This window comes from Crocodylus siamensis, chromosome 9 (assembly GCF_052110815.1).
Source record: "Crocodylus siamensis isolate JL-2025a chromosome 9, ASM5211081v1, whole genome shotgun sequence".
NCBI lineage: Eukaryota > Metazoa > Chordata > Crocodylia > Crocodylidae > Crocodylus > Crocodylus siamensis.
The window spans coordinates 2,166,702-2,180,611 of record NC_143403.1 but is presented as its reverse complement, the minus strand read 5'-3'; the positions used below and the strand labels follow the sequence as shown (position 1 = coordinate 2,180,611).

General features: G+C 57.3%; 1 protein-coding gene across 2 annotated transcripts in view; it reads right to left on the bottom strand.

Moving 5' to 3' along the window:
- Positions 1 to 13,910, bottom strand: part of ANKRD11 (ankyrin repeat domain 11) — a 187,409-nt gene that overhangs the window by 24,857 nt on the left and 148,642 nt on the right. For both annotated transcript variants that reach the window (XM_090062660.1, XM_090062659.1), the window contains one exon: positions 11,451 to 11,589. In XM_090062660.1, coding sequence (XP_089918786.1) covers positions 11,451 to 11,589 — 139 coding nt within the window. The remainder of the gene's footprint in view (positions 1 to 11,450; positions 11,590 to 13,910) is intronic.

Below are 13,910 nucleotides of genomic sequence, written 5' to 3'. Positions count from 1 at the left end.
TTCCTCCCGCAGGAACCGTTCTGGGGTGAAGACACGGGGCTGGGAGTGGCGAGAGAGCCAGGGCTCTCCCAGGGGACTGCCGCCCTCTTGCTTCAAAACCCACAGGGGAAAACCTCTTCATTTCTCCGGATCCAGCTGTAGAAGGAGGACTCCCCACCCTCCACCTTCCCCCAGCAGGCCTATTGCCCCAGGGAAGAACGCAGTGCCGCTGTCCCCTCTGTGACCAGCCGCCCCCACATCAGATGCTGCAGCACAGAGGTTGCCTGGTCTTTCTGAAGCACTGGGGGAAGCAGGTCACAAGTTGCATTTCCTGTACTGGTTGCACAAGGGGGGGGGTTGCGTCTGCCTGGCTCAATGTTGCTCCGGTTTTGGAAGCAAGGAGAGGAACCCCAGGCACTGGCAGAGTTGCAGCGCTGAGCGACTAGGGGCTGGGGGAGTAAAATACCCCAGGGTGGCATCCGCTGCGGGCAGGGGGAGATGCCACAGCGTAAACAGCTGCATGCTATCTCAAGCAGTGGCTCCAAACGGGGGTGCCTTGAGATCCTGACCAGGTATCTGGCGCTGTTTGGTGCACATGTGATTCACAAGATTAACCCGGAGACTGCAGATAGGCATCCAAAACCATTCCCACCTGCTGGGACCTTTCTTACTGCTTTGCAAGGGAAGAATTGCTCTAGTACTCTAATCCAAAACAAAAAAAGAGTGAAGACAAAGCCGGCGTTTTCCAAAGGGAGCCTGGTGTCTAAGAGTATGGCTTTGACCCTCACTCCCACCATTGCAGCAGCCCCCATTGCTGCCTTCATGCTTACAATCAATCAATCCGGCTGCTGTGCCCAACGGAGAGGAGCATGCCAGGGAGCAAAGCCCCCCAAAGTCTAACAAGAGATCTGGGAGGCCTGTGCCCCAAAGCCAGTCAGATGGACCCAAGAGAGGCCGCGAGCGAGCCCTGCCCGAAGCACGGCCTGAGGAGCTCGGGGCTTTCCCCGGCCGCCTGGCCTGCTGGTCCCACACGTATGTTTCTGAGAGCCTGAGTGCCCACACGGGAGCAACCCTCGTGGCGCTCCTTGAGCACCGCCGCCTCCGCGTGCCAGGCCGTGGGAAAACGCCAGTGCACAAGCCGCCTCCGGCCAGCACCTCTCTGCTCTGTGCCGCCCAAAGCTACTGAAAACCGGCACGCAGCACACGTCAGGGTCTCTCCCCAGGCATCTCCCCTCGCCCCCTGCTTCCCAGCCCGGCATTAAGTCCGTCTCTCGCTGCCCAGAGCGGCTCCGGCAGACTAAATCGAGTGCAAAAGCACGACCCAGAGGTGGCCTGAAACCAAATCTGTCAACAGGAAGGAGAGAGGCGGGGGAAGAGAGAGCTGATCAGAACTGCTGCCGGATGTGGCGCCTGCCTCCCGCTCTCCGGCTTCCAGCCCCGACTTGAAGCAAGGAAGTCTGCTGCGATGAGAGTTTGGCTCAGCCTAGCAAGAGCCTGAGCTGCAGACAAAGGCTCTGGATCCCGCGCCCAGCGAGACACGACGGTGATGCAACAGTTTTAGTTCAGGGCTCTGGACACTGGAAAACTTGACTCATGTTCGACGTATTCCCTTTCACCAGCCCTGAGCCAGCTCACTGCAAACGCGGCCCCCGGGCTCTGCCGGCCGCTTCCCTCCGCGGCCCTTGCTGCAAAGGCCTCCATCCCCGGAAGAAATGCTGTTTTATATCTCCTCCTAGCGAAGGTGGGGAAATCAAATCAAGAGCAAGACCCACGCTCGGGCGCTGCTGTGTCTGTACATGGCGTGGGAGGCCTGCCAGGCCCTTAAAAAGGGACTAGACAAACTCACGGACAACTGATCCATCAGCTGCTGAACAGAACAGCCAGGGAGGTCTCCTCTGGCATCTCTCAACTCATGACGCTGGATGTCAGGGGACAGATCACTCTAGATGTGCCCAGGCCGATGCCCTCCCTCTAAAGTATCCTCTCCTGCCACTGTTGGAGACGAGCCTTGTTGTTGCACCAAGGGAAACGTGGGCCTGGGCCCAGCAGGAGAACTATAAACCTCCCTTAATCCAAGAGCCGGTTGCTCAGGACAACTAAAAAGAAAGCAGGGATGAGTGATGGCCACTGGTTCCTAACAAGGGAGGGCACCGATGGCCACAGGTTTCCAAGCGGGGGCACTGAGCAGAGCACGCTGGCCAGCACCCACTGCCCTTCAAACGGCGCCTGTGGCCCCTACCCAGTGAAACCGCCCAGAGATGCCAGCAAAGAAGTGGCAGGAAAACAGCCCTGCAGTCGCCCAAATCCCCCCAGGCAGAGCCTCCTTCCTGGTCTGGTAGCTGGACGGCTGGGCTAGAGCCAGGAGTTGATACTGGGCTAGTCGGACCACACGTGGCATTGCTTATGTCCCCACTTACAAGCTTCCCTTAGCAAGACGGGGCTTGAAGAAGAGGGAAGTTAGAGCTCTGTCCTCTCGGAGGCTCCAGCACTGACATCCTGTTGCCCAACACGAGCTCGGTGCCGTGCACGTTTCAGTGGGCTCGGCGAGTGCAGAAGCACAGGCAGGCGTTGGCGCTGACAGCCCTCGTGCTCGTCATGAAGCCGTGATCCATGGCGAAGCGGCGCACGGACCACACGCAAGCCCCCGCTGCTGACAGAGGAGATGGCATTTCACTGACTAACCCTGCCAGCCTCCGTGCAGCGCGGCGTCGGTCGCCAAACCCCACCTCCAGCTACCTCTGTCTACTGCTTGCTCAGACCTCCTCTGAACCCGCAAACAACACCTCCCGCTTCTCGTGCTGCTGTTCAAGCCAAGGACTGTGCTCTCCTGGCGTGGGCACTTCACACGTGCTGCCCTGCAGAGGCTGGAAGAAGAGCCCGGGGCCTGGCCCAGCAGCTTGATGCCAGCACAGCTGGGAAATTTGTTCTGCATTTCTTCAGCGCGACCACAAAGAGGAAACTGGGAGCTGCTGTGAAAGGCGAGAGCGTGACAGCGTGGCCAGGAGACCGAGGGATGTGCCCGTGTGCCCAGGTCGTGTAGTGTGCACGCGCATACACGTGCGCACACACAACTGGGAGGACAAACCCCGGGCTGCGGGAAGCCTGTCAGTAGCTATCCAGAGGTCTCCCAGCACATGCTGCTTCACGTGGAGGTATTCAGGACTCAGCTGTCGGCTCGGCTCTGCCTACAGGCTTAGCACAATACGGGTCGAGCCACAGGCCTGAGCCGAGGCAGGAGGGAGGGAGTGATGTGGGGGGAGAAGATGGCTCCTCTACGGACCTCTGGAAGGCAGGTCCTGAGAGGCCTGGTGGTCAGGGGACGCAGGGGATCCCATATCAGGCAGCAGAGCAGCCTGGCACAACCCCAGGAGCACACGCACATGGGAGGGGGAGCCCCGAGGCCGAATCCGGCACACACCTAACTTCTCAGCCTAGGGACAGGCTGCGCCACCCCCAGACGTGAGCAGAGGAAGCAGCACCAGCTCGAGGTAGCACGGACAGCCCAGGGCCGGCATGCACGGAAGAGCAGGAGAGCGCGCTCAGAGAGTGGCTGGGGGAGAAGACCGGCCCGGTAATGATCACGGTAGCACCAGCGGATACAGCAAACTGTAAGGCCAGAGAAGGGGCAGCAGGAGGAGCATGGGCTGGAAGCCAGAGACATGCGGTTGCTGTGAAAGCATGTGTGGGGCAGGGGCCGAGCGAGCAGCAGGGGCCAGGAGCGGGGCCCAGAGGCGGCAGCTGGACTGCAGTGAAGGGGATTTTACACACAAGCCTGAGAGCCAGCCATGCAAGAGGATTACGGGGCATGGAGCTGGACACTGGGCCGCTCAGCCGTGCACGCTCACACCACACAGGGAGCTGCGGGAGGGTCTGCTCCAGCCAGCGGCACAGAGGCCTTCCCCGTACCCCGGTGGCCTTCCCCTGCCAGCTGACCTAGAAGGGCCTAGGTTGAAACTCTGCCGCCCAGAAGCAGAGCACGGGGCTGTGCAACGTGCGACATGCCAGGCCGGGGCTGTCTGTCTGCTGGTCCCCCCAGCTGCTGGAAGGGGCCTTTGACCCACCGCTTCCAAGGCAGGCGATGTCCGAGAGCTGCTGAGATTCGAGCACATGGATGAGGCGAAATGGGGGGTTGTGGGGGGACTGGGAGGAAACCCTGCATGATAGCCAGCCCCGGCAAACCCCTGCCCAGAGCAGTCTGAAACCCTGGCACTAACTTAATGCGAAAGCCACTGCTGATGGGTGCTTCTGGCAACCCTGTCCCCACCTGGGCACTTCAAGGAGGCGGAGGAGTCCCTGGGAGCTCCTGCCCTCATAGCTGGCCCACGGCTCAGTGCCTCCCCAATGCCCAGCAAGACAGCTTGGGAGTTTCTAAGGGCAAAGCAAGCAGTGGCGCTTGCCAGTCCAACCATGCCGTGCTGCCATTACGGCCCTGGCACCGGCATCCACGCCACTTGCTAGGTGAGTGCTGCTCCTGGGTGATGTGAAGCCAAAGGACTGGCAGGACGCAGGCAAAGAAAGGCCCGATACAGCGCGGCCCGTCCGAGGTGCCCAGCTGCAGGCGTCGGGCCAGGGCTGGCAGCCGAGGCACGCGCATGTCACGGCCGCGCGCACAGATGCACCCCTGACTCAGCCAGCGAGCTGCTTCTCACGGGTTCCCGCGCCAGCTTAGCAACTGGTGACTCATGAGCACGTGCCCAGGGCAGGCCGCTCCAAACACGGGCAGCTCGTTAGTCAAACTGACGCTGCTCGTATTCCAAGGAAGGGGAGAAAAGGGAGCGCGGGACTTTGGGTCAGCTGGTCTCTCCAGCATCGTTAACCCAGTAATTAGTGCTGAGGGTCCTGCTGGAGGATTAGCACAAACGAAGCTGCAAAAACTGCACAACCGTCTCCCCGCGCGGAGGCCGGCTCCTGCTGACTCTCCTTCCCTTAAGCTGGGAACGGCTCGCGGGAGGGAACCTCTCAGGCTAGCTGGGACCTGGCTCTGCAATCAGGCACACCTTGCACATCGACACCCGTGAGATTCTGCCCCAGGTCTTTTACCGCTGCGGTAACCCTGGCCTGGAAACCCCGTCACGGCGGTCCTCGAAGTCCTGGGCCGGGGAGCAGACATTAGGGGTGGCTGTGTTCACGGCTGCTGGGAGGTAACATGTCTTCCAGGATGACAAGCTCTAGTCGTCTCCCCGCTGGGCAAGCAGACCTCAAACCCCTGAACCCCACCGGTAGGATGCAGCGCTCTGGAGCAAGGACCACTTCACTCCTTGTGCGTGTCGCACATGCAGCACAACAGGGTGGCCTTGATCCTGCATAACACGAGGCTGCTACTGTGGTAACAGCTACCACAAGCGATGCCATGCTCATGTGGACCCCTTCACGGCAACCCTGCCAAGGCTTGCCACCGTGCCGGTCAGCCAGCACGCAGGCAGTGCTACCCACTCCAGCTCTGCTGCTATCGCAGGGGTGGAAGTGGCCTGGGACAGATGCCAGCATGTTGGTTAATTCGCATGCCCTTCTCCCCCTTGTCCAGCCCACGCAGAGTGGGCAAAGCAGTGATGGGCGGTGTTGGAGACAGCAAATGGACTGGGTTGGAAATAGGGGAAAAAGAGAGAGAGGTTTGAAAGGCACCAGCAGATCCTGCTCTGTCATTAGCTGCTGCTGCTAGACTGACAGGTGAAGAGGCAGGCTAATGATCAATTCAGGACTGATGGGGCCAAGGGCAGCAGTTTTCACATTACCACACACTGGCTCTCAATTACTCTCGGCCGGCTGACGATTCCTGCGTGGGATTCTCCCGTCCTTCCCTTCCCAAGCGGCTGCAAAGTGCTGCTCTGCAGTAGCTCCTACATGCCACCCTCCTCCAAGCTGGCTGGACCGGGCCAGGATGCCTGCGACGGCCCCTGCCGCCTCATGGGAGGGGGGCCGGCTGGTTTACTTGTGAAGCTTTCCAAGTGCTCGGGAAGGGGAGATCTGCATTACTGCATGGCTTTTGCAAACCCCGATCCCCCCAAAAGGTCTTTCAGGGGAGCTTTTCAACGCACGAAGCATTTTGTGGTGTTGGAACGTGGCTGGCACCGAGATGTGACAAGAGGTTAGTCAATAATTATTTCCGACAGATAAGCAGCGTTATCGTAAAACCAAAGAGATGCTTAGCAGGCATAAGCACAGGGCGTCTGCACGCCACCCTGTTCCCAGGTTTTTAGCTTGGACTTGGTTACCTAGCTCCAGATGGCACGTACGAACAGGACTAAGCAAACCAGGCTCAACCTTCGCATGGCCTGGCTTGCAGCACCAGGCAGTATAAAAGCTTTGCTCCTCCAGCGTCTGAGCCAGACAGAAGGGGAGGAGGAGTGAAACTCAAAGAGGGTTGGCATGAAGTCCATCGCCAGCCCCAGAAGAGCCAACAAAATGTCAGAACTAGAGAAAATGCGCCGGGAAATGCACGGAGGTCGTCGTCCCCCCCCCCATCCCTACCCAGTATAATCCCACCTTGGTGGAAACTAAAACGAAGTACGGTTTATGGCTGCAAAAGCAAAACGCCTCGAGATGGCCAATTCTGGTCCTGGCATGGGTGGTGCATTCTGGCCCAGATTGCTCCTGCCGGCTGGAACGAAACCAGAGCGTTCTGGAGGTTTTATTAAAACATACCCCCTGCCGACCCAGGATCTGAAAACCACCGTGACACCTTCCAGCAGCCAAAGCCGTGCGCTTAAGTGCAACAGTAAAACCTCCAAGCTGAAGTCAAGCTGTTTTCAACATGACCCAGGTGCAGGAGTTTTGCCTCCTGGACTGCACGCTCCAGCGCTCGCCCTCGAGCAGCAGCACGCCGCCCGGTATGCAGCGCTGCCGGAGAGGGGCCAAAGCAAGTCGCCAGCGAAGCCCTGTGCTTGTTGGCACAGCGGGCACAGGCAGGGGGATGGAAAGCGCAGAATCGGCGCCCCGGGAGTCTGGTGCCTTTGAGTCAGCTCCGTGACTCAGCGAGCAGCTTGCTGTAAAACCACACAGGAGACATGGCCCGGAGGAACCCAGCCAAGAATTTTTGTTTCTGTGAGTCTCGATTGCTGCCTGACCTTTCCCACCGAGGTGGTTTCACCTTCTGCCAGTCCTGCTATATTCCTGCCCCCTCCCCTCTTTCCGGCCGCCTCCATGCCCCTCTTGCAAGCATCTGTAAATTGGCAAACATGCCTGGAAAATGCCACGCTTCGGTCTCAACACGCGGAGACGGTGCTAAGGAAGCGCCTGCCTCTCCTGCAGCAGCGGGGCAAGGGGCAGCTTCGTTCTCTTGCCCTGGCATGGTTGTACCACGCTGCCTCGAACGTGGCACCCGGCACGGCACACAGGTTGCAGGCAGTGCTGGGGCCGTGCAGGCTTGAACCCAAGCTGGGGGAGAGCAGGGAAGCGGGGGCAAGATGCAGGCTTCAGGGGTACGTTTGATCTAAATGCAGCAGGGGGGCAGCTAACTTCACCGCACACGCGGGGGGCTGACCTGTGAATGAATCCAGCCCCGGCTCTGCTCTCAACTCAGCGGGGTGATACCGGGCACACCCTGCTCTGGAGCATCAGCCAGCACCCACAAGTAGTTTGTCACCTGCCTGTTGCCCAGGCTCAGGGCTAATCACTTCTTTTTCCCTAAACAGAGCATGCACCTGGATAACAACCACCCAGGACCCCAAGACTCTGGCTCTGGGGGTCACTTTGGAGCAGATAAACTTTGCCGAGTTAACACTGGTCCTAGTGTCCCACCACCGTCTGCTGTACGACAGTGCGCATGAATAAGATCTTCCACTACCCGTGCCAAGAACGTGCAAGTCGGCGAACAAGCCCCACTGTGCGGCACTTGGGAGTGCACACAGGAACGTCCTGCCGGGGTGGGGCACGAGCTGGGAAATAAGGCAGATGAGGAACGAAACAGCCTGCTTGCTGCCTTCCTGAAGGCATCAGCCCTCTGCGAGCATTATAGGCTTGGATGCAGAGAAGGGCGGGCTGCCTCCGCAACACCCCCTGTACCGCGATTTGGGACCGACGCAAATGCCTGCCCAGCCCACACGCTGCCCCTGCTTGGCATAGCAGCTGAAAGGGCTATGGACAGGGAGCAAGCGGTCAGCAAGTCGAGATGGAGCTGGGAACTTTGGGCCACCACCGAGAGAAAACAGACAGGGGAAAGGAGCAGAACAGGCCTTCACCGAGCCCCGCAAGGACCAAAACACCTGCTCTGGCCACTCCTGCCCAGCCTGTGCAGCCATGCAAGGCCACGCCGACACCGCGAGCACGGGGACAACCCCGCACCCCCGCCTCACATCCTGCTGATGGACCCCACGCAGGCAGCTCGCCTTCCCCTTCAGTTCAGAAGTGGGAAGAGAGATGGGAATAAAAAGCGGCGGCTGCCATGCTCGCTCACACATGCTCGCCAGAGCCAGCCTGCAAGGTCTCCCCCAGGCGCACCGAGCTCAGGCAGCGTGGCCCAGAGCGCAGAGGATGCAGCCAGGGACGCATTCCTGTTGGATCCGTTCATGGGAACACTGCCCTGTGCCAGCAGGAGGGAACGCCGCTTGTCCTAATTCCCAGCTCTCAGATTTCAGCCTAAACGTCAAACAGCAGTTAAGAAACACACTGACGTCCGCATGGTCCCAAGTCCCCTGGACGGTGCTCCGAGGAGCAGGGCTGCCTTACGGAAATGAACCCAGGGCCCCCGGCCTCATTAGTTCCGAGGGACAGCCCCAGGCCTCGCAAGAGCTGCAATCAAACCTGGGAAAGGGCTTTCTTTCCTCCCGCTACTCAGCGGAGCAGCGTTTCTCCAGAGGGAGAGGGAGGACAGTACTGGAAGCCCCATGCTTGGAGACAACGGTCTCTCTTTCAGTAGCTTGCTGGCCATGACCTCAAGCATGTAAGTGCAGCGATTCTCAACTGGGCCCCGTGAGATCCTTTTATGGGGCCCCGGGGTTGTGCAATATTAGCGCTGCTGGGTGTGCAAACACCTACACCAGATTCCCAAGAGAAACCCAGAAATTTCAGACAGGAGTCCCTTGCACCAAAGCCATTCTGCCCGGTCGTGGTCCTCCTGGGTTGGGGGCCGCAGAAGACTTGCTCTGCTATTTTTCTGTAGTCCAGAAACAAGCGAAAGCTAAGAGCTGACATTTTTCCTGCCCAAGTGCAGCGGGGCTGGACCCGATGATCTTCTGAGGTCCCTTCCAGCCCCTAACATCTATGGACCTATTTTCCAAGGAGGGCCTTGAATCTAACAAGGGAGGCCTTGAGTCTACGGACCCACAGGTGCACTACAACCCTAGGCACTGGTTTGGGAAACATGTTAAATGGGTGACTTCACATGCATACAAGTAAATGGAGGCAAGCTGAAAGCCAGGCTGCCAAAACCAAGCTACGGCTCAACGACATGCTTTAGCCCGTGACAAGAGAGGGGATGGCAGGGAAACGAGCCCGGCGATTCTCTGAGCAGTCAAGCATCACGAGAGGCAGCAGCCTTGCCCACAGCGCGCCCCGCACCTGAGCTCCTGGCCCCCTCCCGGGTGAGACCCACTCGCTTCCTGCCTCACTCGGCTGGGTGGTTAGACACTCACCCACACCCTTCCCGCATTTCGAGATTACTGGGTGGCATTTAAAGGCACCCTTGCAAAGCTAAATTACCATCTTCCAGCCCCTGATGGATGCAGCTGCAAAGGTACCGCTTTGATGTCCGCGTGTCAGCGCCAGCTCTGCACAGCCCCGACGACTAAAGGTAAGAGACTGCTACAAATGAGCATGACATTTTAATGATCTTGAAATCGCTTACAAGGGACTTCTTGCTCTTTCTTTCTGCCCACATTTGGTGCTGGCGGGGTGGGGGGGGAAGTGTGTGTTACCAGATGGCAGTGGTGGCTCTCAACCTCCTTCCCACGGTGGCTCTGGGCACCTTCCAGGTGCTGGTCGGAGACTCCGGCTCGCTCAAGTGAGGCCAAGCCCTAGAGCACTATGAATAATCCGACAGTCACCCGGGCAAATCCTACCCCGACCCCAAACGGCCTGCTCTGAAAATGAGTCAGGCCAACAACTTGAGCATCATCAGGCCGCCTGCTCCCAAACAAGGCATGGACTGCCCTTCCTTGCTGCAATGTACTCCGACCTCGGTGATCTACTGGCTTACTCATCTGTGCACCAAGAACGGAAAAATAAATGATGATTCATACCAAGATCTGGCAATCAGTACGGGCTACGATTAACACCCTGAAACTCTCCCTGGATGCAGAGGTTCAGCTACGAAAGACTTGGCCATTCATCACAAATGAGCAAGCTGAGCCTGATGGCTCAGCCAGTGAAACCAACTGCCGCCCAACATGCTCGGACAATGACCTGCCAACTTGCAAGCCAAACAAGATCAGCCCACAGCTGTGCACGCCAAAGGTGCCATGGACTGTGACCGGTCACAACAAACTCTGACCTTGGTATCTAACTCAGGAAAAGCAATAAATGTCCCATATCCTGCTGCAGACAAGGAGCCACGTCCTCTATGGACATGCCTGGAATCTCTCTGTTCTGCCGTTGGGTTACAACCGAGGTGTCGGGTGAATGGACACGAACAATGGAAACGTCTCCGGGCATCCGTGCCAGGACACACCTAAGGTGGAAGCAGCTCAAACACTGGGGGCTTCATCACTTCCCTGGGGTCCCGCAGGTCAGAGCTCTCCATCAAGAACATTTCCCTATTCATTCCCTAACTATTTCACCCTATTATTAACTTGGCACTGAGCCAGGGACTGTCTTCAGCTGATCGCCGGCAGACTGGCCTCTCCCAGACACTTTACCTTTGTAACCAAACCACACAGGGCTAGCTCCTGCTCTCCATTTTTTGCTGTGCTTCCTTGATCTCCTGCACAGATTGCAGGGTTTCTGATACTCAAAACAGTACTATGCAATACTTCAAGGGCAGATTCCCCAGCGCTGTACGAGATGGCACAGTCACGGACTGGATCTCTTTTGCTGCACCAAAAACTACACTGGCTTTCCCGTCTGCGCACAGCAAGGCCCTGTATCAAAAGCAGTAAAGCCAGTGTGTGCCACGCTGCAGCAGGTTCATTATCCAGACACACACACACACACACAGAGGTAAGGTTTTTTAGGAAACCTCCTATCTAGCAAGTTCTGGCTCTGAGGCTCGGTGCTTCTTCCTCACCAGCTGAAGTCTCAGTTGATGAACTGGATTAGCTAAAAGCTGAACAGGAAGGATCGTCACGCAGCCGAAGAACACGTCTCTTGATAAGCCCATTTGTGTTCGACTCAATCAAGCTCATCACCAACCATAATGCACTGCACTCCGTACATACCGCTGTGCAATGCTACCCTCCGTGTTCAACCGCCTCTGCCTCTGTGGCTTCAAACACCATTGCACGGCCACCTAAGAACATTGTTTCTTAGGAGAAACTCAACCAGCTGCTCTCCCAGGTCTGAGCCCACGGGTCAGTGGTTGGGTGCGTATAGTCCCTTACCTGTATCTGAGTCTTTTTGATCTCCATTTGTTCCAACAGTGAAAGGCAACTTCCGTTTGGTAGCTCTCTCTTTCACCTCTTTGCCGCCATCACTCCGGTCCAACTTTGGAGTCTTGGTTAGAGAAACTTTATCTTTATCCTGGAAAGGAAAGGGAAAAGATTCACATGAGGCTCTCCTGGGGCATCTGCTTACATGAAAAAGGCTGTCATCTCCCTCCCTCCCCGCAACTGTGCCCAAGTCCAGGTTCCTATAGCTTTCAGGGTCACCCACAGAAAACCAGATTCTCCCCTGAGAGGTTTTCCTTCCATTGCACCAGATCAAACAGGCTTTTCAGAACACGCTGCTGATGCAGCTGCTGGGAGAGTATGAACTTGAGGTTTCTGCTGGCTGCTTTACGGGGTACCCATGCAGCGCGCTGGGTAGCTGGGAAAGTATCAGGTACGCTCTGGTTCTCTCCGCAAACCTGTGATGCTCGGAGCCACCCTCCCCAAACTCCTCAGTGCCGTGCTTTCTGGGCAGAGCAAAGGGGCTAGCAGAGAGTCGCTCTCCCCAGGGCTGAGCTGCCAGCCATGGGAGCATACAGAGGCTGCAGAGGGAAGAGCGGAGCCTGAGAAGCCCCTCCAGCTTCACTCCCACTCCGCCATCCTGCAGGGCAGCACCTGGTGCCACTGTCAGCCCATCCGCCCAGAAATAATCTGTTTACATCTCTTAATTAAGAGAGAGCAATGCTGAACTGAGGACAAACCACAGACAGAGCAGGGTCAGGGCAGGCTGCGCAGGGAGTGCATGCGCTCTCCTCGGGCGCAGGAGCACAGCTTGGCCATTTTGCCTGCAGAGTCCAGTGACCTACTGAGCAAGGAGCACCAAGAGGGGCTGCAGGAGCACAGCGCTGCAGGGTAGCTCAGCAGCTCACTCACGGTCACACGGGGTTATCGAATTAGTACTTTCTGTTGTGGGGACGGAGCATCACGGTGAGAGATGAGCGAGAGAGAAACAGGAAGTGCCAGGACCAAGCTGGGGTTTTTGGGGGAGTTTTCTTGCAAAACTCCCAGGTGGCTTTTAGGCTTCCCTGCTTCTGAGCACAAAGCACACTGCTGGGAGCAGCAGTTGGGGGGAAGGTGTGCACACAGCGTCGCGGGGCAGTGGGGAAGCGCAGTCTCGCTGGGAAACAAAAAGGAGCTTGCAATCCCTCATCCTACGCTGCGAGCCGAGGGCTTTTCCTTGAGGTGTGCACGGTGGGGAGAACATTCTGGCAGCTGAAAAGCCTGCTGTAGTTCCTGACTGTCTACGGGATCTGCCCTGCAGCCAAACACACGGAAATGGTTCATGATGTACGCAGCAACATCAGAAATCAGGCTGCCAAGTCCCAGCCAGCCTGCTCTGAGGGAGCCAGAGAGCCCACTCTGCCGTCAGCCGGGCCTCTGTTTTCTCCACCCCTCGCTACTTCAGAGCCGGCATCCTAGTCCGTGGCCCACAACCACTGAAGGGGCAGGGAAGTGGAGAGAAGGCGATCGGAGGGAGGTATATTTCATAACTCCTCTGGGTGGTGAATGAGACCAATATCCCTTTCATTAATGAACACCCTCCCCGGAAACCTAAGAAAGGAGATGATGGCCAGTGGAGCCCACAGCTGACCCCTCTGCCTCCCAAGCAGGGGCTCGGGAAAGTCAGTGCGAGTGCGAGTTCAGACAGCAGAGCCCCTCTCTGGGTCTGGCCTGAAGCATTCAGCGCCAGTCTGAAGCTGCCTGCAGGACTCACCGCACACAGAAGACTCACGGGTTTTTAACATACCCGGGTAAATGACCTCTCCTCTTTTGGAAATGTAGCATCCCGAGTTTACTGCTGCAAAAGCAGAGCCAAAACGGACACTTTCTTAACACAACTCTGATTTCAAGACCTCAGCAAAAGCTAGACCCTAAACTTCTGCTTTGCTTGACTTTGAAGAACGTACCCAAATCATACAGCCTTGCTACGGCACGGCAAGCAACCCCAGCCACCGAACCCAACAGAAATCCCCTTGTTCCAAAATACACTGTCTGCATCAGACTGCCAAGATCCTGGCAGGTGCCTCGTGGTGCCAGCAGTCATGAGACTGTGTCGTCACCGCGTGTACCCCAGTCCTTCCTCTTCCTTCATTTCTATCTGGTACCGGCTCCACACGCAGATTACTCTGTTTGCCTGTTTCAGGAGCTATTGCTGGTTGAACAGGGCTGGTATTAAAGCTCAGGCTCCGTGATATATGTTCCAACCACAATACTGAGATCTTACAAAATGGATTCAAAAGCCAAGGATTTTTTTTTTAAATTAAGCTCTATGAACCGTGGCTAACAGCTCTACAGCAGGATCTCCGCTGTAGCGCAGACCGCCTCTGCTTTTGTGGTTGGATGGAGCCAGTAACAAATATCCAGAGAAGGAGCGTTATTACTTAACATTTGGAACTGGAAAAAGAAGCGCCTTGT